General features: G+C 45.1%; 1 protein-coding gene across 1 annotated transcript in view; it reads right to left on the bottom strand.

The window, feature by feature from the left end:
* Window positions 1-27,772, bottom strand: part of grid2 (glutamate receptor, ionotropic, delta 2) — a 287,411-nt gene that overhangs the window by 110,463 nt on the left and 149,176 nt on the right. The window contains exons 3-4 of the mRNA XM_012830589.3: window positions 16,273-16,560; window positions 8,727-8,932 (exon numbers count right to left, since the gene is read on the bottom strand). Coding sequence (XP_012686043.2) covers window positions 8,727-8,932; window positions 16,273-16,560 — 494 coding nt within the window. The remainder of the gene's footprint in view (window positions 1-8,726; window positions 8,933-16,272; window positions 16,561-27,772) is intronic.

Genomic DNA, 27,772 nt, shown 5'->3' with positions numbered 1-27,772 from the left:
TGCCCTGTTCACGTCTGCAGCCGCAGTCCTCCGAGTTGCGGGATGATGGCGGTGTCGGTGTGACCTGGTGTGTGACCCTGCCAGAGTCTCTGTGCATGCGTAACAGAGGAGCGCACTGGGAGAGGATTAGTGGCGTAATCCACACACACTGGAGTCTTATCTGCCAACGCCATGTCTGTGTCACTATTCACAAGCCCAGGCTACAGGAGGAATTTGAAAAGTTATAATGAATAAATGCATGTGCGCGTACAGACACACATCCATGCACACTTGTGCGCACGTACGCACACACACACGCACGCACATACAAAATGCTATATGGGTATACGTCTGCGCACACACCCCTTCACACACACACAGATACAGACACAGAAAAAACTCACATATACACACACGCAATCATAAAACACATCAAAATGAGGTTTTTCAGGCTTTCACTCGCCTCAAAAGAGGACACTGTACGTTTAACACTTACTTGCACCACCATTTTTAGAAGCAAATAGATCTTCTGATTGAATTGATCTTCAGATGCTAGATATCAAAGTGAACACACGGTGCATTTCCACTGATAACAAGACACCCACTAACATCGAGTCCCATGCACACACAACAGAGGAGTAGCATTCTGATCCTTTATAAGAAGCTGAAGAAGCATACAAGAAAAATAGAATAGGTATTGCAGTTACAGATTCGTAAAAAAAAAACCTATGGGCCAAAAAAGTCATGATTGTACGTGCAAAAATGCATTCTCTCCACGGCCAGCAGAGTTGCAGAAAGAGCCAGTGTTTCAATCTGTATCAAGGCAGCCCAAGTAAAAGGAATTAATGCAGTTACCATGCAAAGAGCACTTACTCTGGTCAACCACTCCCCTCCCGCAAGACATTTCCAATTTCACATTCAATACATCTTACACGCTGAAGTTCCATTTAAGTGAAGTGCATGAATGGGGAGAGACACAAAAAAACATTTCAAAATAGCACCCAGTGCAGTTCCATTCTTCATCCGATGGCTGCCTCTAATCTAAAAGCCACTGTACATTTTATTGTCCATTTGCCAAAGACTTTTTTTCTCCCCTCCATTCTCTCTCTGCGCCCATGACACAAATCAGCTCTCGCTGAGGGAATTGTCTGTGTACGTCAGCATATAAACAAAAAATGCTCTTTTTTGCATCCTGAAAAAATGAGTTTGAATTGAAAAATAGAAGACAATGATGAGGGTGGAGTGGAATTTGTAATTGAAAACAGACAAAAGTGCACAGAGCACGCTAATTATCCACGTAATGTCCAACTTGTCATCAAGGAAGTGGCTTGTTGTGGCAGGGTTGTGGGCTGCAACTATTACATCTTGTGGGCTTGAGAGAGTGTGTGTGTGTGTGTGTGTGTGTGTGTGTGTGTGTGTGTGTGTGTGTGTGTGTGTGTGTGTGTGTGTGTGTGTGTGTGTTGTTACCACAGTCTATGATCGATCTGTGGAGCATTCAGTAGATGGATGACGCTGAGGCTCTGAGCGGGGTGGGGTGTCTCTGCATGTGGAACGCATGAGATGTGGAGATAGCACCATGTTCGCTGACAACTGACAACACGACAACTTCTTGAATGAGAGCCGCAGGCGATGTCTGTGAGGAAAATTCACAGACAACCAAGGAGGTGACATCATAACCTTTTTTGTGTGTCTTTCTGCGATACATATGACAGTTCCTCTTCCTCCACTTTCACTAGAGAAGCTTCTCCCACTATTTGGGGGTGAGCATAGTGAACCTGAAGCAAAGAAACGAAAAAGTCATCTCCACTATGCCATGTCCCATAAAAAATAAAAAAAGACCTGCAGTTTCCCTTGCCTCGTCACGCAGTAGAATTTGTTTGAGCAGCAGAAAAGTTTCCTGGAGCGCATGCCAATCAGCGGAAAGGGGATTAAACTGCACTCAGTGCTCAGCTGTCACCTTCCCTTACTGCCACTCCACTCACAGGCACCGTGCATATATCAAATATAAAGCGCAACTTGACTACGCGAAATAAAAACATACTAAATTGGCACGCTCTTTGTCACGTTGTCAGACATGCTCTGTTGCTTCGAGGCACAAAGGCCCTGTCTCATTTTCACAAGTGAGCAAGGCGAGTCGCCTCTTAAGAACTCGACCTTAAAAGTCATTATATAAACTCATGCTCCAGGTGACTCACTGGTCAGTGTCGTTTCTGATAATTATGCACTGCTCTAACTACCCAACACACACACACACACACACACACACACACACGCACGATGACCACTCTGCTCCATCTGCTGGTATTTTCTCTGGTGGTCTCACAGCTCTCAGGGAGCCAGGCGTCACTGATGAGGTGCTCACCCTGCTGTGTTTGTCTTGGACTCTGCCACTCAGTGACCTTGGAGTGGAATGAAAAGGACAAGGCAGAGACCAAGAGAAAGAAAGAAAGAAAGAGAGAGAGAAAGAGAGAGATGGAGAGAGAGAAAAAGAGAGAGAGATGGAGAGAGAGAGAGCGAGTTGTCTGAGGACTGTGTGGGAGTAGGGCTCGTGGGAGCGGGGCAGAGGTGAGAGAGAAGATGAGAGGAGGAGAGTGAGAGGGGAACGGTGAGGGGTGAGGGAGGAGGTGGTTTGCTGCGGAAGGTGAGCACACAGACAGTGCCATCAGTCACACACGTGGTTACCTTGAGCTGAAGTGACCAGCCTGCCTGGCTGGCTGTCAAGGCGGGCAGCTCTGATTCACAGACAGAAAGGTGGCCTGATGAGAAACAGAAGTGTCTGCCTCGACAGCACCTAAAACACACCACCTACCAGCAACACACAACTGCACCCAACCGTCACCACCAACAAAAATAATGTATATTCATTTTACCAAGAAAGAGGAGAATCTATGTAAGGACAGCTGCAGAGAGACATCAGACTGACATCCAGTCACCCTCAGTATTGCACTGGAACTGCTTCGACCTCTATCTACTCTTTTGATTTTTTTCTACTCCTTTTTTTTTTACTGTAGTATAAAGCCTATATATGTATGTGTATATGTATGTTTGCATACGCTACTTATGTCTGTGTGTGTGTGTATCTTGTCCTACATTTTATCATGTATAATTTCTGCTAATATGATGCCAACACTTCTGTCAGTCTCTCCACTGGCTCCTGGCAAATCTCTGACAGAGTCATGGCTGTAGGCGTGTTTCACTCGATGGGGCGGCTTCTACAGATGCCACGGCCACACAGACATGCTGCTGGCGTTACACTCCACTTCACTTCCAGCGCTGCGGCAACATCTCACTCTCTGCCCACCCCAGACCCTCGCTCCACTCTCTCTACAGGCTTCTCTTGCCCGCTACGACAGCCTGCCTCTGTGCTGCTGGTACAGTCACTGGTGATTCTCCCTCGGCCTCTCTCTCTCTATCACAGGGGCGGCGCCAGGGGGGGGCTAGGGGGTGCTATAGCTCCCCCTGGATTAGCCATAGCACCCCCAAGAAAATAATGGTTTATTTATTATTGTTATTAATTTAATTCTGCGTTCTTAATTTAATTTCTTGTGTGATAATAATATTTCAATCACAAAAGAAAATAATAACAGATTGAAATGAACAGATTGTTCACGTAGCACGACGCGCAAGACACGTCGCATGCGTGAACGTTGACGTTTCCTGGCGATTGAAGGAGAAAGAGAGCTAGTGCACTGTCAAAGTCAAGCGGTAGTATCAACAAATTCACAATAATGGATCGGTTTTTGATACCCAAAATTCTACGAGTAGAAGAATCATGTGACGTTGAAGAAGAAGAAGAAATGCAAGGGGTATCTGAATCTGATTTAGAAGAAGAGGAACGTCGTGGTCAAAGAGATCAATCATACACCTCTACTGAGGGTGCTAGCCGTGCTACACCTGGTCTGCTGGGTTGCCCGGATTTTGCTTTTCCAGCATAGTTTTGTTTGCATTTTTGCCTGTTCTTTACGAGTTGTATTGTACAATGATACAATGATCTAGCTCTGATTATTGTGGTTTTGAGTGCCTACTGTTTTGTTTCATTCCCTTTTAAAAGGGGCCTGCATCTTTACACCGTTTAAGATTTAAGGTGGAACGGTCTTGTTAGATGTGTAACATTAATGAATGCGGTCTCTTTTTGGGATTTTTCGGGATCCGCCTTAAAAAATCAGAGCTTCTAGCCTAGGACGAGCAGTCTGTCTGTGCTAGCCAGTTATACATAAGCTTCTATGTTTTTATTGATTGTGACCTGAAATAATATATACTTTTTGAAAGCATTTCTGACTCTTTGACTGTTTTAGTTAATTCTATCTGCTATTCTAATTTGCCCCCTTTAGTTTAGAATGTATTGAACTATTTATGTTTAGTTTAATTTGTCAGACATGGTAGTGGTGACCTGGTGGTCATCTGGCGCCAACTTTAACCCCCAATGAAGTAAGTGAAGTATTTGGGATTGCGGAATCTATAACATGCTGATGCTGCATGCATTTTGTCAGTGACCGTCGCAGAGGAACACGGCTATGTGCGCGTCCGTCGGAAGCAGCCTAATGATAATAATAATAGACCTACGATCGATTTGTATGGCGCTTTTCATGGACCACAAAGACGCTTCAGAGAGCAAACATGTAAACAGATATGACGATATGGTGGGGAGGTGTTGTAGTAGAGAACCATGTGACACGTATGCTATCACCCTAATTTCATAGCACCCTCGGTAAAACGCCGAGCACCCCCATAGCACCTGCAGCAAAAAATCTCTGGCGCCGCCACTGCTCTATCACCAATCACTTTCTCTACTAGGGGAGTGTACTGATAATCGAATATCCGGATAACCATTTGCAGCATAACTATTCCAATACTAGTATCCCTATTTGGTTATTCTGTTCATTGGAACTTATGACACAACATGGAAAGCAACACTTCAAATGATTATATTGTAAATTTGTGGAGATGCTATATACTTTGGTATTTAATTGTGGAGTGAGGTAGGCCTTATGTTTCCAATTCAGGAGAAAATAACAACATTATAGAATCATGGTAAAATTATTTAATACAATTAAGAAACAGAAACATTGAGAGAGTGTTGTGAATTGTGCAACTATGGGAGCCAGACTTTCTTTCCCCAGCCACACTAAACCTGATATGGTTGTGCTACTTTCCCGATACATTTTCCATTTACTGTAGACTTACGGCCAGCCACGAATAACCGAATAATCGTTTGTGGACTGTCCAATCACTCAATCGCTCTTTAGTTCTCTCTACCTCTCTATAATTCTCTCTCACTTTCAAACTCTATCTATCTCTCTCTCTCTCTCTCTCTCTCAAATCACTCCCAGTTCTGGAGATTTTCTACAGAGCTGCAGCTGTCCTCGCTCTGAACAACTGAACGCTTAACAGAGCATGGTTGATTTGTAGAACATATGCTTTTAAATATAACCTGCAAATGGGGAATATTGGCAAGGAGCTGTCGAAATCTGTATGTATGAGATGCAGGGTTTGCTCTTGCCAGCAACTTACCTTCAGACTGAGTACGTTTACTAAACGCTAACCTACAGCTTGAGGAGCACACAGCTACCTGAGCAGCAGACGAGATGTACCCTCAGAATTCATACATCTCTTCAAACTGAGAAGCGAGTTCAGTACAAACAATCCATTACAGGCTTAACTTTCACTGAACTTATATATTTCTTTTTTATATAATATATTTCATATTCTACTAGAGCTATGATTTGGTAAAATAACTGTATCTATAAGCTACACAGCTAGACTCATTAGTGTGTCTCGCTTGTGCTCTCCAAGGTAAATAAATATGATTTTATCAGAACAATAAAATGTCATTCCACATCCCTAAAATGTTGAAACTGCTGCTGTGATGTTTATCAATGTTATTAAAACCGAACCACTCATGCATGAGCAAACAAGCCTTCAGGAAACAACACTTTTGGGAAGAAACCTTTGGGTAATAGAAAACGTCAGCGTGTCTTTTCCTAATTTTATAAAAAGATGCAGTGTGGTATCAGCAGAGTGATGAATATTTGAGAAGGAAACACATAATTAACTTAGCAAATGAAAATATGACACAGCATTTAAATACCACTGGCATGTGTTGGAAATTGGAAAATATGATTAAAAAAGACTCTGGCAGCAGAGTTCATTTCAGGCTGTGAAAGAAACGGGACTGCAAAAAAATCTCTGTTTGACAAATTCCTCATCAAAGAGTAAGAGTATTGTGAAATGTTTACACACTTGAGACAAAATAGTAATGGACCAAGACCAATACACAGGAAAAGACTGCGATTTATAAAAAAAACCCTTTACGTTCTCTTCAAACCGTTAAAAACACATTAACCACAATCAACAAACACTAATGCCTCAACAAAAGGATTAAAAATGGCAGCTGATGGTTCACCATTCATAACCTGCTTGAGTGTGATGAGGTGAACAGACTGAACAGAACCACTACCTATACCCATTCTCCACCGAGACGCCAGACAACCAGCAGGCAAATGAGAGGATTAAATAACCCAGATAATCGAATAAGCCGTTTTTTTATGCGTTTCTGCCCGCGCCGTCTGAAACACTTGTGGGGTTTTTCACGCGGCACTAGGAGATTGCACGTTCACCGTCTCGTAGAGCCGACAGATGTTTAATGGCCTTTCCTGCTGTGTGGGAGAGTAGACTCAAACGAGTCTATAGAGAAAAACAACAACAACAGATGAAGAAACGGACAAAAAAACACTAAGCCATCGTTCCGACTCACTCTCGTCTACGCTCACATTAGCGCAAAGTATTGTTTGTGAGCGGCGCACATATTTTTCAAACACACACGCGGAGGTTAACATCAGGCATTTCGATCCGAAGCCATCAAGTCCTGTAGTGTCATTAGGGACAAACTGCAGACTAGTTCATGAATAAACAATGCCTTCCCCGAGAGCATTTACATTTATCAAAGCCACTGGTATTAAGTGGCTAAACAGTTAGCGCGTGTGGCACGTCTCTGAAATATCTCGGTCTGTAGGCTGCTTGGATAGGAGAGAGATTTGGGAATGGAAGAGGAGCAAGAGCCAAGGTCACAATCCTGACCCTGCTGTGACACCCCCTCTGCCAACATCACTCCCCTTTGATGGACTGCTCCCATTTCGTGCTGGGCTAAAATTGGATTTTGATTGCCTTTTTCTGTGGATATCTTTAATTAAAAGAAAATGAGAATTCTACACAAGATTAAGCAATATTCCTTGGTATAATTCCAAGATATTGTTATCAATTACAGTCTTGAAATAAATTCTTGAAGCTCCTCCCTTCAATGTGTTTTCCATTACGACACTTGACAGGATTAAATGAACTCGACTTTAACCTCGGGATTGAATGAATGTGATGTGGACCTCAGAGAAAAAACCGTATTATCTAGTTGCAACTTCAGTTGTTTATGTGAAAAGTCAAGCTGCTTTGGTGAGTGCAAACGACACATCTGCTCTTTGCTGATGCACATATGGGACTAAAACTGTTATATGTAATCCAGCCAAACAGCAACATGTACAAAACACACACACACACACACACACACACGCAATCTAATTTAGCACATCAGTTACTTATGTAACTGTGCAAGCTAATGTTATTACAGGAAAGTAAATCACAGAGCTCAACTGAAGCATGCCTCCATGAAGAAGGTTAACAGGGAGAGGTGGGCAGGTGTGAGTGACTGGTTTAAATGAATGGATGCTGTGAGAATTGCTCATTAGAAATGTGTGTGTGTGTGTGTGTGTGTGTGTGTGTGTGTGTGTGTGTGTGTGTGTGTGTGTGTGTGTGTGTGTGTGTGTGTGTGTGTGTGCCATCACAGGTGTTCTTATGTAAATTTGTGATGAACCTTGGCAGTGGTACGACAATCGCACAAACAGCAAGGCAGCACTGCAACATGTCCCAGTGGGTGCATCAATGTGTGTGTGTGTGTGTATGTGTCTGCATATACTGTATCCTCTGCCATGATAGCCTTTGGCAGAGGTGAGAGTAAAGAACAGCACCACTTGGCATGTCATACATGTAAGTATGCATGTGTGTGTTGGACCTCTTCTTGCATGTTTAAGTGAGAGTGTGTGTCTCTGTGTGTGTGTGTGTGTGTATGTGTGTGTGTGTGTGTGTGTGTGTGTGTGTGTGTGTGTGTGCACGGTGTCCTGTGTTACAAAAGCCTTGGCAGAGATAGGAGCCATAAACACCCCCACTTGGCACAATACACACCTCTGTGTATGTGTGTATAACGGCCTGCTTGTGTGTCTGTCTATGTATGTTAACATACATGTGCTGTAGGTCTGGTGAGAGTTCAGTCTTGGCAGTAGAACAGCACTTGGCACATCATGGTCCAGCCTGCCTGTGTGTGTGTCTGTGGGTGTGTATGTGACCATAGGCCAGTATGTGTGGGTGTGGGCATTGTGTTTGAGAGTGTGTAAGCACTGGCATGTAAGTGTGTGTATGCGTAAGGAGGCACATGTGTGTGCGTATGTGTGTCTAAGCATGCAGCTGTGTATGTCTGTGTGTGTCTTTGTCTGTGTGCGCGTGTGTGTCTGTTTGTCTGTGTGTGTCTTTGTCTGTGTGCGTGTGTGTGTCTGTTTGTCTGTGTGTGTATATTTGTATGTGTGTGCCTGTTTGTTTGTGTGCGTGCGTGCCCATTCGTCTGTGTGTGTATATTTGTGTGTGTGTGTGTGTGTGTGTGTGTGTGTGTGTGTGTGTGTGTGTGTGTGTGTGTAATGCATCTGTACCTCGGTGATGAAGGCCTTGGCGGTGGTGGGGCTCATGAAGAGCACGGCGCGGCGCAGCGTGTCCCGGTAGCGGTGCAGCTCCTCCATCCGCATGGTGCGGAACATACTGGTGATCATCATGTTGATGTTGGTCTCCACCTTCTGCAGCGACACGTCCATGCCCTGCTGCGAAGACTGGTCCAGGAAGTCCTCAATCCCACGGATATCTGAATGAGAATGAGAAACACAAGCCCGATTAGAAGCTTTCTCCTTTTTATCTGCGTACAGCCAATGTCCTTTGTGCTGATGAGACGATGATTCCCGGTACATACCACAGCTAATCAACGCTGTGTCACCTTGCTATCGTAAACCCCGCACTTGAAATATTACGACTTATAAAAGAGAATAATGACCCACTCTCCTGGCCATCAATTAAGACCACAGTGTCAAGGAGAGGAGATGAGTGGGTGCAGTAAGTAACCATTCAGTCTCAAAGGGGGGTTGTCACTGAGGAAGATGGTGGCTGGGGAAGGTAGCGCTATGGCGAAACATTTGCATTTTTTGCCTGCTGCGAAGCTGAGCGAGACAGGGTGTAGTGCATTTGTCACCAGCGTTAGGGTGGAGGGGTGCCATCCTGGAGCGGAGCTAAATAAAACATGAATCACTGGCAGGGAGCTATCTGACTCCGCTCCGCACACCCCCCCTTAACAGCAATGGCTACATCAACTCCAGTCTGCAACGGAGAGGGTAGAAGATAGAAGGGGGACTGGGAGTCCTTGACACCACACACACACATGCACACGCACACAGACACACACGCACGCACACACACAAACACACACTTCAAAGTGTTGATGGGAGGATGGGACACTGTGAGGGTCTGCACCAGCCGGAGGTACAAGGTTCCCCCTGCAGGCGTGACAGAAAGTACGGCTGAGGGTGGCTTTCAAGAGAGACGACCCGTTGCACTGCATTAGGCCTGGGTGGAGTGAAGCCACTGTGGGAGTCTACATGTGTGTGGGTGGGAGTGGGTGGAGGGGTTGAGGATGGAGAGAGAGAGAGAGAAAGAGAGAGAGAGAGAGAGAGAGAGAGAGACTGGAGGATATTTCTTCTCTTCGTTTTATTCCCTTAGGATTAATTAGATGGGTCAGTGCCCCTAGCAACCCTCGCTGAAGAGCTGCCAGTGGAGCTCTGCTGAGCAGGGGAGAAGAGAGGAGATGGGGGGGGGGGGTCTGTTCACTCTACATACTGTAAGGTGTGTAGGAACTTGTGTGAGAGCATTTGTGAGTATACTGTATGTCTGTGTGTGTGTGTGTGTGTGTGTTTATTTGTGTGTGTATGTCTGTCAGAGTGTGTGTGTGTATGTCTGTGAGAATGTGTGTGTGTGTGTGTGCTGTCTACGTGTGTGTGGGGGTGGTGAGATCAGTCTAATGTTGTCATGTTTTGCAGCGCAGTCATCACCTCCATCTGCGCTGCAGCTCCCACTTAAAGAAATGGGGAGACGCTGCTGCGTGGATGTCTTATAGCGGCCCTGTCTCATTCCCCATAAAGAGAGCCTCTCTCCACGCACACAGCAGCTTGGCTGGGTTCACTGTGGGACGCACCCCGGGCCACAATCCCCAATGGTCTCAGCCCAGGATGGGCGGCAGCAGCTGGGCCTGATGGACGTTTACAAGCGGGGCGGTGGGGGTTGACGGGGCATGGGGGGGTTAAAATGAAAACGGCGAGAGAGGGAGCCATTGGCTTGAATGTGTGGTCCTAATTACGGAGTGTCTGTAGCTCTATAAACCGTGACAATAATGATCCTGGTGATCAGGCTGCCACTAACCCCCTGGTGTTGAGTTATCGCTGAGCACTGAACGCACAATGGACGGGGTGTGGGAGTGTGACCTAGGGATGATCAGTAAAATCGAAAACGAACACACACACACACACACACACACACACACACACACAATTCGACAACACTGGTGCCAACAAACAAATGGGGCACTTTTTAGCCCTGCTGGAGAACTCACATATGTAATTACAATCAGCATTAGCATCTTCATTATCATTAGCATCGGCATGGCTCCCCTCTGTCTCCTCCTCCTCCCCCCCAGCTGTGACTATGAGAGGGTGCTTCCTGCCTCATCTTACGCCATTAAGGCTTTAAAGTGTGAACACACAATTGTTCCAGCCGTAACTGTTAACTGTGTTAATTGTGCTAAGACACATTGTTCCAGGAAGAAGTGTTAAATTACCGCATCTCCAGCAGATAAGGATAGAGAGGGAGGGAGGGAGGGAGGGAGGGGGAGAGAGAGAGAGAGAGAGAGAGAGAAAGAGTGTGTGTGTGTGGGAGAGAAGAATGAAACAATCCCAACAGGTGATATCACGTCAGTCCTCCTCCAAATTGGGCATGGATGGGCGTCAAGGACACTGGCACATGAGGCGGCCCCACACATGGGGAGGCGGACTGGTGTGGTACTTGGACTGGTGTGGTATTTGACGATTGGCTCCAGTGATTCATTCCAGAAGAGAGACAGGGAGGAGTGGGGACACATTTGTAGGGAGTTTCCTCCTTCTTATTATTGCAAAACTGTCACTGGAGCGCTGACTGCATCCGGGCGACGAGCGGGGTGCTAGATCTCAACGTGGTGTCTTCGCCGAGACAAATTCTGAAACTCTGCTAAATTGACTTCGCGCAGCGCTGACAGCTGGCTGGTGCGTCGCTCATGGATACCGAAGCGGGCACTCTGCAATGCAGTGGAGCGCCGCAGCTTTTTTGGGGGAACAGTGTACAAAAATGTACGCCTTAGCTTTCAGCCTTTAACAACATTCCCCACAGTATGAATGCTGTGGTCCTGTGCTATTGCTTGCCCATTTGGAATCATTATAGGAAGTGAGATAGTACAAAAAAGATAGAGATAGTGAGACGGTAAAAAATTATTATTTCGAGCAAGATGGGTGTGTGTCTTTAAAAAAAGAGGGGGGGGGGGGGTAGTGAACCGGAGTTCAAATGCCTGGCGCAGTTTGCTGTGTCTCCCATCATTCCTTGAGTGACTGCAGCTGTGAAGCATAGTAATTCTTATACTATGCTTCACAGCACCTCATAGAGGGCATAAAGAAAGTATGAACACACACACACACACACACACACACACACACACACACACACACACACACACACACACACACACACACACACACACACACACACACACACAGATAGTCATACTGACTGAAACACATACACATAAACACTTTCATACAGACACACACTACACACACCTGACATACACAATAAATCTGTCTGGGAGCCTTCATGAGAGAGAGAGAGAGAGAGAGAGAGAGAGTGTGAGAGAGAGAGAGAGAGAGGCAGGAAGAAAGATAGAGTGGGGTAGATAGAGAGAGACTGAGAGTGAACCTTGAACAGATCTTAAGAGTCTGTGTTGAAGAAGACTTGAGAATGGAGACTTCTGTAGGGGAAATCTCCTCTCCCAGGTGTTGCAGATTCAGTGGAAGCCAATATAATACCTCAGGGCTGCACACAGACTGGCGAATAGGGGCCTCTACTGGAATGTGAAGTAAGCAGTGGCAGTAGACACAGGTGGATCCGGAGAGACAGATCTCAAAGTCCTCCACGGTACAGCGGAGTGACAACAGACAGACTGACATTGTCTTTGATCTTTTCTCTGCTTCTCAGATTTAATGTAAACAGACTGGCATGACCTTGACAGAACCAATTTCACTTTATCAAAAGAAGTGGACGTTCTCTTTCTTAAAATACTTTCTTTTTTTTTTGTTGCAAAAATGCCTTTTGCTGTCTAAAAGCTTTTGTCAGTCAATGCTAGACTTGTCATGTAGTGATTAATTTGGTTATTGCAGGGGGCCCAATACAATAGTTTTCAGTGGAACATCCTGCAACACTAGTAGAATGGAATGTAACCTGTACTGGTAATGATATTTATATTTATACAATATAATGTTTTGACAATAAAATTAATTATAGTTGACAGTAAAGCACAGGAACCAACTGAGCAACAACAGCTAATTTATTTATTTAATTTTAGCAAATTTAATTTAATTAATTTACCAGTAATAATTCAAGCATAATAAATACCACACAATTATACTATACTATACAGCACACTAAAGTTATTCCATTAAAATGCACATGGTCTCAAGGTGTTTGACACAGACTGTTTTGTTACGGTGTGTCTGGTTGGGAGGTGCAAAGAAAAGATGTTTTGTCACAATGTTTAACATTCTATTGTGTTTCCGTTGTGGTTCGTGCGCTTCAATAAGTGTTTTCATTTCAAGTTGTCATTGTACGAACTAAGCCTTAACTGTCAATTCGCGTGACCCTTATATAACTATAAATAAGACAAACGAACTAATCAGTTCAGCCAATTCAAGCGTATTATTTAATGTTCGTGTTATCTACAGCTAACCTGCATACATCTGGACCTTAACAAGGCATCGTTGGTATGTTTTATCCTTTGTTGTGAATTTTGTGAGATACAATATATGTTTATTTAACCTATCGTAACTGTATGCAATGACTATATGTTTATGCTAGAATTGATTTGTCTATGTCTTTTGTAAATTTCAGTTTTACACTTCCTATCTATTATCATTAAACCTGTGGACTACGTACATCTTCAGAGTCGTGATTTGTAGGAAGAGTTTAGCTGGCTGTCAGCGTAGAGCTTACCGAAGACGGCACACAGACATTATCAGGGAGAAGACAAATCACTGACAGGAAAATGTATGGGGAATCAGGGGGGGATTCTGTAACACTGGAAGATGGCAGATTTGTAACTTAAGGTTACTGTATTATAAAGAGCCACATTTTAAGAAGCAGCACATCTGGTGTGTTCTGTTTATTTCCACCATTACCATAGCAATAGCCTGACTATGACCTTTGGTACATGCACAGTGACCAAGTCAACATGAAAAAATAAAGTCATTTTTAGCCTTATTTGAGTGGTTAGGGGTTAAAAGTGGTTAAAAGCGGATTCATGTGATGTGCTTTTAATGTCTGTTTGACCATCCTATGTGGAATTATGGATCTCTGCCCATTCATTTAGATAGGAGCCTCATCTTGTTTGCCTGAAATAGCTGCCCGGAGGTGTTACCAAAATGGCTGCCGAGTGGTGAGAACCTGAGCCTGGGGCCTTACAAAAGAGAGCCAGGGAAAAAGTCGAAGAGACCATAAGAGAAGAGAGGATAAATGGGTGTTTTGCAATCAATCCTCAACAGGCTGAAAGCTAACAGGCTGCACTGTTTCAGAAAACATCACGTCTGAAAAGCTGATGCGCCTGGTAATGGGCTGCATGCTGAGGTCTGCCTGAACTAATGCTTTACTTGTTTTCTGTAGTTACAGATGTTGTGCAGGCAATTTGCTGAATTACTGACACTTAGTCAGTAACAGGCCTTTGGAATACAGAGCTGACCCTCCTCAGCACCACGGACAGCACCATACATATTCTGTGTGTCCTCCACTGTGTGTATCGATGAATGTGTGTGTCTGTTCCTTTGTGTGCGTGTGTGGTTGCATATATATGTGTGTGTGTGTGTGTGTGAGTGTGTGTGTGTGTGTGAGTGTGTGTTTGAGAGAGAGAGAGAGAGAGAGAGAGAGAGAGAGAGAGAGAGAGAGTAAATGAAAGTACTGGCCTCCAGACACAGCCATTTTCTCTGGCCATAATCATTCTCAGCTCAGTGAAATGAGTGTGTCTCTCTCTCTCTCTCTCTCTCTCTCTCTCTGGGCACTGACTGTCTCATTGAAAAGTTTAATGCCACTGAGGCTGCATTTTCATGGGTGGACCTTCAAGGAAAACCATGACTGCAGGTAAAAGAGAACCCCCAGCCCACAACCACCCCCCCCGCTCCCGCCTCCCTTTCCACTCCCCATGTCCTCTCTGCTGTCTGCGTGTTCAGACATGTCCCGTTCTGCCAAAGCCACATCCACAGCCTACAAGGCCTGCAGCCAGGCGCCCCTCAGCCCTCACACTCTTGGAATGACTAGCAGCCAGTGACACGGTGGGAGCATTTCCATATGATTTCCCCTGAGGAAGTGCAACATCAGCATTATGGGAAGGATGTAATACACCATTGGGAGCGTTGTCAAATTAGGTGCACTTCTCAGTTAGCAGTTAATACGCTTGATTTATAAATGGCTGGAATGGTAATGCCCTTATATCCACGAGGCACGAAAACAAAATGTCCTAATCTCTGCTCTGTGGATACCAGTAGTAGACCTTAAAATTGAGGAAGAGGAGAACACAGAAATCAATTTATCCATGTGAATCAATTTGACTATCACAGGGAAAAAAAGGTATTTTCAGAAATTATATAAAAAAGCATGACTAAGGCAATTGGGGAGAACAGTTTTGCTTCTGAAAGACCTGTGGCAGTGTTAAAGCCTGAGAGATCTATCTTCTGAATCAGTGGTCAGACAGAGCTCAAGGCAAGACATGGGGGATAGAGAAGACTCTCTCTCTCTCTCTCTCTCTCTCTCTCTCTCTCTCTCTCTCTCTCCTTCCCTCCCTCTCTCTTTCTCTCACTCTACCTCTCCCTCTTTCTTTCACTCCATCTCTCTCTCTGCCTGCCTTCATTTCTCTCATTCCCTCGGTCGGCCTCTGTCGGTCTGTCTGTCTCTGTGCCCCTCTCTCTCAGGAGCTTCATTAGTGTCACACTGCAGCGGCTGTCACACACGCGCAGCTGATAACACACACACACACACACACACACACACACACACACACACACACACACACACACACACACACACACACACACACACACACACACACACAAACACAAACACACACAGACACACAGACACACAGACACACATACACACACACACACACACACATCCCTTTGGGGACACATGCTTACTTATCCTGCAGCCCTTCTGCTCTTAACCTGCAGCAGTGAGCCATAGTCTCCACAGGGACTGCCAAGAGGATATCCACTGTTCCCTCCCCTCTGTCTCACACACACATACACACACACAGCCTATCTGTTTCTGACTGTAGCTTTCATGTACTGCACACACACACAATCTCTCACACACACCACCCACCCACCCTTCCACTTTGTTTTTTTGTCCGCCTCTAGCTTTCATGTTTTGGAATCATACACACACACACACACACACACACACACACACACACACACACACACACACACACACACACACATCATCATCACCCCCCCCCCTCTTCCTGTCAGTCCATTGCCTTATTTTTTGTTTTTCTCCTCCAAATGGCTGTTGCTCCCTCTCAAACACAAACACACTCCCTCTGACTCATTATTTCTGCCTCTCTTTTCCTCCCAGCCTTTCTTTTTGTGTCTGTCTCTGCCTCTTTCACACATATGTTCACACACACAAACACACACACACAGATGTCATCTTTCTGGTTGCTAATTCTGTTATGCTGCCAGTACAAAAATGCCAAAATCTCTCATCGCTCCTCTCAGTGACCTCCCAAAGACCTCCCAAAGACCTCACGGCAAGCGAATCTCCCCCTCCAGCCCCTCTCCTCCTCCTCCTCCTCCTCCTTCTCCCGTTTCTCACCAAACTGCTGGTCATAGAAGATGATGAACTTCTGCCAGGTGTACTCGGTGACCACGCGCAGGATGACGTCGTTCAGGTAGACGTGCGGCCGCACAAACAGCGTGTAGTCGTCGGCGTTGGGCGCGCGGCTGGTAGGCGGGCAGCTGGAGCGCGGTGTGCCGGCGGATGCCCGCTGGATGAACAGGTGCGGGATGTGCATGGCGTCAGCCAGGGACTGGAGTGAGCCTGCCGACATGCAGCCGATAGAGCTGACCAGAGCCAGGATCCCCCTGTTCATCAGCTCACATGCTGCATAGAGAGAGAGAGAGAAAAGGGGGGGGGGGGGGGGAATAGAGAGAGGAAGGGATGGAGGGAGAGAAAGAGGGAGATGGTGGAGAAATGACAGTAGAGAGAAAGGCAGACAGACAGGGTGACAGTAGAGAACAGAGTGAGGGAAATCAAGAGAGAGAGTGACAGGGAATGAAAGTGAGAGAGGCGAAAGAGAAGATGGACCAAGCAAGGCAGAGAGAGAGGAGGGGGGGGGGAGAGAATGGGGAGAAGATGGAAGTAGAAAGTCAAGGTTAAGAGGAGAAGGTCCGATGGAATGACACAGGAGAGAAACGGAGAGACAAAGACATTGACAGATGCATAGAGACAGGCCAGACAGGAGAGAGAAAGGATAGAGAGGACGGGGGGGGGGGGGGACAGAAGAGGTTGGGGGAGAAATGGCAAGAAAGAAAGGTTAAGTTAGTTCCCAGTGCAACTCATTTTAGAAACAAAACTCTGATTTAACAACATTGTGAGCACCAGATTTAATTTTTGTGTCGGTCTAAAGTACAGTCACGGCCTGACGGCCAAAGCAAGGGATGATCAATGCCCTTTCTCATCTGTTTAATTACAACTTTGGAACAGAGTGCAAATATGATTATTTCTCCTCCATTTGGGGTTCATCCAAAATTCAGTAGTTTTAAAATGTGGCCTTGCCGAATGCAGACTGCCAAACTCTCTCAAGCCAAAGGGATTTGTACAGCACTGACAATGTGGCCTCTCATGACCCTATATGCCAACACACCCAGCAGAACACATCAAATCTCGTTCAGAACACAACGAGACTTTTTGTTTGGGTAAAACTGTTTGCAAGCATAGTCAAGCAAAAAAAAGGACATTTTCCACATCTTTCATGTTTGCTTCCCTTTGAATGCTTAAAATGTGTGGGTAACTACGTTTATTGTGCTGCAAATAACCCCAGTCCCAAGATCTGTTGAACAATGATAGTTCTTAGTAAAACACATTCAGTGTTCTTCCCTGATGAAAAAAACGCCGATGTGGATATACGGTACTGAAATACTGATGCAGTGTTCCAAAGCACACAGAGCAGAACACAGAGGCATTGCATAACGCGTGGATAAAAGACCAAACTGTCAAACAGATTTGATGTGTTTTGAGAGGAAGAGCGTGTTTCCCATACAGCAAAAAGCCTGCTGCCTGCCTGTCTGACTGGATGCTTTCTCCCAGACAAGAATCAGCCCATCTGAGAGCGCAGCGATTGGTCAGATGGCTTTGAACCGACAGCACACCTTCCCCGCAGATTAGCGGCGGAATATTAGCAAGCCTGATTAGCGTTGTGTGCTAAAGAGCTGCCAGAACTGCCACAGCTGTTGCCACGCGTTAGCGTCCTCTCTCAATATCACAAGGGATGATGCTAGTTTGAATTAGCACTGACACACCAACACAGATGATGCACACACACATTGGCACATGCCTTGCAAACCAACACACACACACACACACACACACACACACACACACACACACACACACACACACACACACACACACACACACACACACACACACACACACACACACACACACACACACCAACACACACAACTCCCTTCTGCCACCCCGCTGTGCCCTGAGTCGGGCTCTTGCCCCGGGACAGTCGCTGACGGCAGACACAAACATTCATCTCACTTCTCGCGCTCTCTTTCTTGTCACCGCATGAGGAAGGTGAAACATGAACTCGGCAGCTGAGCTGTGATGCGGAGTAATTTGCCAACTCTGGCAGAAAAATAGAAGTGTCAAGTAAGGGCAGCGCTAGAGGAAGCACCCAACAATGCTGCTGAAGTAGCAAAATGGAGGTGGAAAAAAAAACAGAAAACAAAAACAAGAAAAAAATGTGCACCTGTGAGGGTTGTGCCACTGAATTTGAAGCCTTGTTTTAAAGTCAGCTTGGGACTCAGAGAGACCTAGTCCATCGCGTATACGCCACAAGCATATATAAAAACAAAAACACGCACACTAAATAAATAAATGTACCATAAATAATAAATAAATAAGTAAATAAACAAATTCTGCCCTGATTGGCCTACAGTTTCCTACTAACACACACACACACACACACACACACTGTAGATTTGGAAATTATTCTTAGAATGGAGAACAACAAATATCTCAATGACATAATTATCTGTATTTTATATGCCAGATTTGACGGTAACATTGGAGAAGAGCTGGCCAAATTTTACAGACAGAGTGTTCCTTGTCCTCTCCTGAAGAGGAGAACTTACTGTCGTTTTGTCACCGTGAGCCTTAACATTCATGAAGTTATTATACACAGCCGATACATGATACCAAACACAGAATCCCCCCCTGACATGATGCAGAATATAGGAGATTACAAGGAAAACAAAAGATATATGTATATTATATAAATGAGTATGTTTACAAATATATCTGCAAGAAGTAGAAATTCACATTGTACTCAGAAAATGACAGTTTATGTCCACAACACACACACACAGAAATATATAGAGAGAGAGAGAGAGAGAGAGAGACTTCCAAACACCATTCCTACCATGAATGGATTTGAGCATTTCTCTTAAATCAACAACAGGACGCACAGGCCACGCCACAATGGTGCTCATCGCTCATCGGACGGAGGGACCATAAGAACCTTTTTCTCCCCACAACCCATAGAGAAAGACTATTAGGTGTCCAACCAAAACAAATACAGAGTTGCCGAAGTCAGTAATGGAGAAAAATAATGAATAACACAATACATAATAAAACACCCTTTGAGATTCCACCCATGTTCATTTATTTATTAACATTAATCCATATTCAAACTGGAGGAACTGATGCAAACAGTTAAATTATACCCATTCATCTACATTCATCCCACTGTGGTCTAAAACCCCCAAGAAACTAAACATGCTCCATGAATAATATACTATATGCCATGCAGCCCCTTAACTAATTCTCACCCTAATTTATTCCCTTTATTGTCTAAAGATAACACAAATTAAACACTGAAATACACTTCCTTCCATACACTTCTGTGTCCCTCCCCCCAACATGTACTAGCGTGACTACCTTTAAGCATGGCCCTTAATTGATTAAGTGCAGCAAGTTTTAAGCTGAATAAGCCTGGCTTGTGCTAACGAGATTTCATTCAACATGACAAGCATCCATGGTCCCAACAATTCAGTCCAATGTTATGGATTGGGCCCAGCAGTAAATGCACAGCCTTGCTAATCCTTGCTCATTAGGGCACTTTTGTGAATTAGGCGCTCTCATCCTTCACTCACTCACACACTCAGACACACACACACACACACACACACACACGCACACATATAAACCCTCACACACACACACACACACACACATTCCACTATGGTGTGCATACGCCCCTCATTAATTAATTTGACCAACTACAGTATGTGAGCGCAGGGAAGGCATTAAACGCTCATTATTAGATTAGACAATAATTTCGTGGCTGATATGATCCATGGCCTTGATATGATTACGTCCCCATTACCTTGATGCATCCTATAGTCCATACAAAAAAAAAAAAAGCCTAACTCCCTGGTGAACTGGTATCTGCAGGCGCAGATGGCCCACCTGCACCCTTCCACCCGCCCCCCGCCCCCCCTGCCTCCTGTGCTCCACTGGGAGAGCAGGAGGCTGCACTCCTCTGGGGAGGCCTGAGGCGGGTCTCTCTTGTAAGTCCTCTGTCTCCGGCAGAAGTTAATGCTGCAGTCACACCTGAGCGGGGCTGAAGTGCCTGCAGAAAAGGCCCATTTACTCCTGACAGGTGAACATGAGAGAGCTCAATAACATGCTCTGCTGCAGACAGAGTTCTCAACCTCGCCTTGCAGCGCACTCCCATCCCTTGCAGGCCCCCCTGCCTGTTTACATGTCTGCTGTATCTATCAAGTGTGTATGTGTATGCATGTTTGTGCTTGTAGGTGTTTGTGTTTGTGTATGTATATGTGTGCTGGAGAGTGCATATCTCTGACTGTGCATGCACAGGCGAGGAAAAAAAGAAAAACATGAATAATTTGCCGTGTTTCATTTATTTATTTTGTAATTATCAACGTTTGCCCACAGACACAGCGCATCAAACACACTTAGGGGGTGTCATCATCGGTGCCGCTTCCACGACAGTGTGAAAACAGAGTGCTCTCCACAGCCCAACATCCCCCCTTAGCACCCAGTGCCTGTCCTCAAACCTGCCACTGTTGCGCACAGCAGATAAAGCTCTTACTGGAGAATCCAATGGGCCCTTTACTTTTCTAATCACACAGGATTTTGTTGCTGTCACTTTTCTTTGAAACAGGAAGGGACCTGCGACTCGTTCGCACTTGCTTTGGTCAAATCCCCTCCACGCACTTTCATGGTCATTTCACTGCCATAAAACTGAACCATTATCTCCAGACCAGCTTGATATGGGCCCGATCTGTTAAAACAGCTCTATTCTAAAGTTTATCAGGATTTGACTGGTAGTTTCTTAAATGACTAGAGCGAAACATAAATCTGTCTTTCTCTTGATGACATAGCATGAAGACAATGGACCATCACATCCAATTGATAAAGTTTGAATTGCATGCCAGCAATGATTGATTTCATGCTAGAACACATAACAATTATGGATGTCTTACTTATAACAGAATGAATAACATACAATACTGACAGGCCTTTTTTCTCAGTATAAGAGTGGATGCAAAAGTGAAGTTTTAATAGACAGCTGCATGGTTGGTACAGCAGTCATCACAGACAAATTGTCATTCTGTTTCCTTCTCTTCCTCAAAAAAAGATGAGACGACATACTGTACATCCTCTGCGTTGTCGGGCCAGCTTGCTCAGGCGCTTCTGAAAGATCAGCTAGAGTGGAGCAGAGGGCACGGAAGTATGAGCGTCGTCTTTTACACAAGTCGCCGTTCGCTGTTCGAGCACTCACAAGACGTGTTTTTGCAAAGTTTGTCGCACATCGAGAGAGTCCCTGGTGGCGGCGAGTCCAAATGTCAGGCCGCAACAATGGGGGCTTGACGAGCAGATTGTCTGGTGGCTGTGTGCGTGTGTGTGTGTGTGTGTGTGTGACGAGCAGATTGTCTGGTGGCTGTCAATGAGAACGACTCGTTTGGAGTCAACGTAATGAAGACACACGGCCGCATGGTACCGTACCAGATGTTCTGTTGCGATTTAAAACACACATACACACACACGCACACACACACACACACAAACATACGTACGCTAAAAAAATTATATTTGAGAAGCAGAGACACCTGGTGGAGCACACTTCAGTGTTGTCTTGGAGCTCTCGATAAGACTCCTCGAGTAAAACTGACACTTACGACGGAAAATTACATATCGCTCTTTTACTGCCAGCTAGGGATAAGGAAGTGTGTGTGGGTGTGTGTGAGACTGTCTGTATGTGTGTTGTATGTGTGCAACTGTTGTGCAAATGTGTGCAGATGTGAGTGCATATGAGCAATCTTGTGTCTTGTGTGTGTCTTTGCATGTGTGTGTCCACGTGAGTGTGCATGTGTGTGAGGTGGGGTGTGGCTCCATCCTCCCCATGCCATTATGTGTTTTTTTTTCTCTCTCTCTCTCTCTCTCTCTCTCTCTCTCTCTCTCTCTCTCTCTCTCTCTCCTGCGATTCAGCATGCAAAGTTTCCCCTCTTAATTGAAGCTGCTCAAATTGAGTCATTCATCACAGTGAATCTCCTGAGCTACGCGGGTGGAATGAACCTGTGTGAGCCATTAGACACCCAGGCTCCAGAGTATTCCTCCACCACCTCCACCTCCTCCTCCCTTCCCTCCACCTCCCCCCACCAACCCCCCTTTTCATCTCAGCCCTCCATTCATCTTCCTCAGCTCCAGCTCCATCTCTCTCCTCATCCCCACCTCCATCCCGGACATCCCACTTTCACGTCTTATCACAGTAAAGCCAGGGGTACACCTCAGGCATGGCTACACAACAATGACATTAAAAGAATACTAATTAACAACCAATGTGGCCAGTATGGAATCAAGCTTCTCTTTTTTTCTCAGTGTTTGAAACTATTATTTGAAATATTTTACAAAATACAATTAATGGATGCTATGTTTTTAGATGATGTACTTATCTTTTTTTTATTTTCAGAAGAGATTTGTCCTCTTTTGAATTCACCACCCTTCTCAACCCAATGAGCTACATTACAGCAGGCCTAGAAAAAAATGAGTCAAGCACCAAAAATAACGAAATATATAAATAAAATCTTGTCTTTCAGAGCAAATGGTTGATTAAAAATGTAAGGAAGAAACCAGGGCAAGCTGTGCAGCTGCATCCTTCTAGGGCATTGCTGAACACACAGCCTGAGCGAGGAGCACATGATGCGATGCATTTCACTAACGCTTCATCTTATTCTGAGCTCTGCACTTACAGTGCATTAAGACGGCTCACACTGGCCACATCTGCGATCGGCCTATCGAGGAATCACGTTCAAATGCAATGCACAGTGAAAATCGACTTTGGGGTTGGCAAAGGACTCTCCTTTCTCCATGCCATGATGATAGACCCATGTGTTACTATAGTAACGGCAGTCATGTTTGATTTTGCAACCTTCTCATCCGTGACATGGTGGCTCGGAGTGGGACTGGGCCATCAAGCATGTTAGTCACGTGCCTCAGCGTAACGGTTCAAGAGGAAACCAAAAGGATGGCTCCTGGGATGGAAAGGAAAAAATCAGGACAGACAAAAGGGTTCTGGCTTTTCTATGAAAAAGGTTATGAAATTGCAACCTTTTCAGGAAAAACGTATACAGAAAAGGATGAATCAGAGAGCTTTTGAAGTGGGCTTTTGCTCAGGGCAAAAGTCTCTTTTTATTTCATCTAAAAGGGGGAGGGTAGCAGGTACTTCTCAAACATCACTTTGGTTCCAGGGGACATACTTGCACTAAAGACTGAAATGTTTTCAGGAATCCTATGTGTAGCAAGATTCCTGTGGGATGGGAGTCAATTTCACTATTCATCATGTGACTGGGACAGGACAGGAACGGGAGCGGGCGGGACAGGAATCAGGTCAGTTTTTATGTATAAAGATTTTAATATGAATAAACTCTCTTGTGTCCCGTCTGCTGTGGTGGCTGGTGGCTGGTTGGTTGCAGGCTGCCACCTGACCAGTGCATGGAGTGTATGGCGACGCATGGTGCTGCCACCTGACCAGTGCATGGAGTGTACAGCAACGCATGGTGCTGCCGCATGACCAGTGCATGGTGTGTGTGGCAACGCATGGTGCAGCCACCAAAAAATGCCAACAATGGATTTAGAGTCAGTTTGGGGGAAGATAGTGTTGCAACACAGAGTAAAGGACAATGATCCATGTCGCACACTGACAGATCCTTCGGGCAAGTCTAAAGTTTCTAAAGAAGTTCCTAAGAGTCGAGAATGACGGTGTTAAAGGTCCATACACTGTCTGTAAGACGTGTAAAGCACTCATCAAGTACACCACTGACAGGGTGACAGGGACAAGTGGGTATCAGAGACCCCCCCCCCCCCCCTAAAAAAACACAACATGGGAACGGGATAGGACTGGATTCATTCTTCCGTTATTGGGACAGGACAGGAGTATTTTAGCGGGAATTGGATTGGACAGGAGAGAAGATTCACTCCCATGTCACGCTCTTCTTTGCACGCTGAATTGAAACATGGTCAGGGACTGAGGGAGAAGAAAGGCTGGGTCTGGGGTGGGTTTCCCGAAAGCTTTCTTAATGCTACACCATTCATAAATTAAACCTTAATCTGTACCGTAAGGTTCCAAGGTGTTTCCCAGAACATCCTTCTCTAAGAGATACTTTTGTACGGTTAGTCTGGACCACTATACTTTCACACAGTTTTCTGATTAAACAAAACCAAAAAAAATGTTAAAGCCTAAAAATGTTGTATTAGTGTCTGAATGTATGCACTGACTGAGATATAAAACCAAGAAATGTGTTGTATTACATTTTGCGCCTAATTAAATAAAAAAAAAATACATTCCTATAAATGAATTAGCTGTTACTCTAATAAAAATCCATGTGTCCTTAAGTGACGGGGCACTTGTGTGACCCGCCACTGCAGCCTGTAGGCTGCTGCCTTTACTAGACTGGGTGCAGGTGGTTTGTGTGTGTTTTGCGTGTATGCCGTCACCGAGCCTAGTTACTACCGTGGTGTAGTCCATTTGTTTATGGCAATTGTTTTGAGTATGGCTGCTGTGATCCACAGGTGCATGGGTGCCTGCTTACGACACACCTGTGATTTATTAATTGGCATGAGCCAATTACTGGTGCTTGTCGAGGATACTTAAACGTGCCTTTTCTTTGTTTCGAGAGAGTTGCCAGTTTAATAAGGCGTAAGTCTTTGGAGCTCTCACCATGGACTAGTTACTTTGGTCCTTTTTTATATGGTCTAGTCTACTATGACTAATCTGGTGCTTATTTGTGTAGTGGCTATGATGCCCAATTATTTGTCTTTTTGGAAAGTTTATATTGATTTAGTATTGCTATTGTTTTTATTGCCTTTGAGCCTTAGTTGGGTGAAATAAAAATGCCCATCTTTTCAACATCTTCTACCTCCTGAGTCCTCCTTGAGTTTAACATCTTGCTCTAACCGCAAAGCTATCCCGACCTTTAACACCTTATTTGGGATTTTTTTTATTTTGACTTGTATAGTATATTTGTTGATGTTCTTTCTAGTAATGATCACCTGCACATGCAATCTCCATCTGCTCCAATCTGAGTCATGGCCATTATACTCATCTCCCACATGCTCAAACCTACGCACATTGCATGACAATTATCAATTCAAGAAACTTGGATTCACCCTCTTCACATAGTCTTATTAAGAGATAGTCTGGAAACTTTGGTAAGGTATACCTTTCAAGTCTTCGTAAAATACTAAGAGACACCGTTATCCGGAAACCCACTCCAGGTAATTATGTATGAGGAATCGTGTCTCTCTCTCTCTCTCTCTCACTCTCACACACGCACGCACGCACGCACGCACGCACGCACGCACGCACGCACGCACGCGCACACACATGCATACACTCCACACTTCAAAAGGCACGTTGCCAGCCTTGCCGCTCTCCAGGCTCCACCGGTCATGCAAACCCATCCCCGCCGGTTCTAAATGCCTGCGTGGCATGCTTGTTTGACCCCCACGGGATCCAAAGGCGATCATATCACAACAACACATAAAGTCACTGGTCACCGGCCACTCGCTCAAACGGGCTCCTACTGTGTGGGCTGTGTGAATGTGGTTGTAGCTTCAGCAGATGGAAGCACTGTTCTGGGCCAGTATGCAACAAAAACAAACTGTAAAAAAACAAACAAAGGGGAGGGAGTAGTGGGGAGAAAAAACAGCACAACGTGCTTGAGCCGACATATGTCTCTGCCACCAGCCCACAGGGCCTGATGAAATGCTTCATGTTAATAAAACACGTTGACAGACTAGCACGAGACATGGCATGGGGATTGAGTGAGTGCGGGGGGTGGAAAATGAAAATTGCATGTGTGTGTGTGTTTGTTTCTGTGGTAGGCAGGGAGCGAGAGAGAGGGTGTGTATGTGGCAGAGAGGAAGAGAGGGAGTGTGCGTGTGTGTGTATGTGTGTGTGTGTGTGTGTGTTTAGGCTTCTGTGTGTGTGTTGCAGAGAGGAGAGGGAGGGAGAGAGAGAGAGAGACAGAGAGAAACAGAGCGAGAGTCAGTGTGTGTGTGTTCGGGTTTCTTTGTGTGTGTGTGGCAGAGAGAGGGGGGGAGAGAGAGAGAGAGAAACAGAGTAAGAGTCAGTGTGTGTGTGTATGTATGTGTGTGTGTGTGTGTGTGTGTTTGGGTTTCTGTGTGTGTGACAGAGAGGAGAGGGGGAGAGAGAGAGCGAGAGCGAGAGACAAGAGGGAGGTTGACAGGGGAGCGAGTTGAAAGAGGCCTGCATCATGGAATCTCACTGACAGATGGTGGAGCCCACAGAAGAATGAAAGCGTAGACTTGGGACTGATGCTCGCCTGTACAATATGCTTCTAGTTGAAAGTGATGACAAAATGTGCTATAACACGGTCATAGCCTTGTTTATTCATAATTCAATGAACACATGTTGGAGCAACATGATCACAGAGTAAATTATGCTGGAGGAGAAGGAAAAAAAACACTAATTTAGTTTGCATATCTCATTGTGTCTCATTGCATGTCTCCCCCTAAACAGAGGCCCTTTGAAATTTAAGGTCCATAGTTGATTCATTTTCCATCTGCGCAAGACCGGAGGAAATAATGTTGAATCAAAAGAAGTGCTCTTCAAAAAGACAGGGTCACATCAAGGCATATTTCACTTAAAAAGGGAAAAAAATGTAGCGCTTCCTAGAAAATGCAAAAAAACACAATGACTAAAAAAAACATTGCCACACCACGTCAACAATGGATCTCTACACTGGAAATTACACCTTAGAATGACCGCAATTCATTCATTTCAGATACTCGGAAAAAGAACACAAACAAGGAAAAGGAAGGCAGGCATTTTGATCACAGCGTGCACCGTTGCAATCGTGAGTCATTGTCCTTGGTCGCCTCTGTGCCTTCAGTGTGTGATTGAATGCTCAGGACTTTCTCCCTCTCTATCTCTGTCATTCCATCTCTCTCTTGTTGTTCTGGCTTTTTCAGAGCATCTGTGAGAAAGCCACATCCTCTAGTGGAGAATAAACTGTCGCTTGTTGAGCACCTCGGTGACACAGAGAATTCAGTCTGCTGATCTGTCACAAAAGAGTGTCCCTGAGCTTCAGTGTGAGAAAGGAATCAGTTTGTTTGTGTGTGTGTGTGTGTGTGTGTGTGTGTGTGTGTGTGTGTGTGTGTGTGTGTATGTGGGGGGGAGGGGGGTGTTAGTGTGTGTTTGTGTGTCTTTGTGTGTATGCCTAGAGTCTAGTCTAGCCCTGTGCTTAAATGTGCCCTCATGGTAGAAAGGTAGGAAGATTAGAAGAGAAAAGCAAAAGAGAGAGAGAGAGCAGGTAAGTAAGTACGAGATACAACTTATTTTTAACAAGGATGGTGCAGATGTAAAGAGAGGGAGCGAGAGAGTGAAAGGTGAGGAGAAGGAGAGAGACAAAACATACATTAATTGGCGAATACGGGTGTCTTCTTCAACAAGATCCACAGATATGACAGGATGGAGAGTGAGAGCGAGAGCGAGACACTTCAACGTTTAAAGCACTTCACTGAACCTCCATGT

This window comes from Clupea harengus, chromosome 7 (assembly GCF_900700415.2).
Source record: "Clupea harengus chromosome 7, Ch_v2.0.2, whole genome shotgun sequence".
NCBI lineage: Eukaryota > Metazoa > Chordata > Actinopteri > Clupeiformes > Clupeidae > Clupea > Clupea harengus.
Note: the sequence above shows the minus strand (reverse complement) of the source record. Positions and strands in the feature narration are given on the sequence as shown.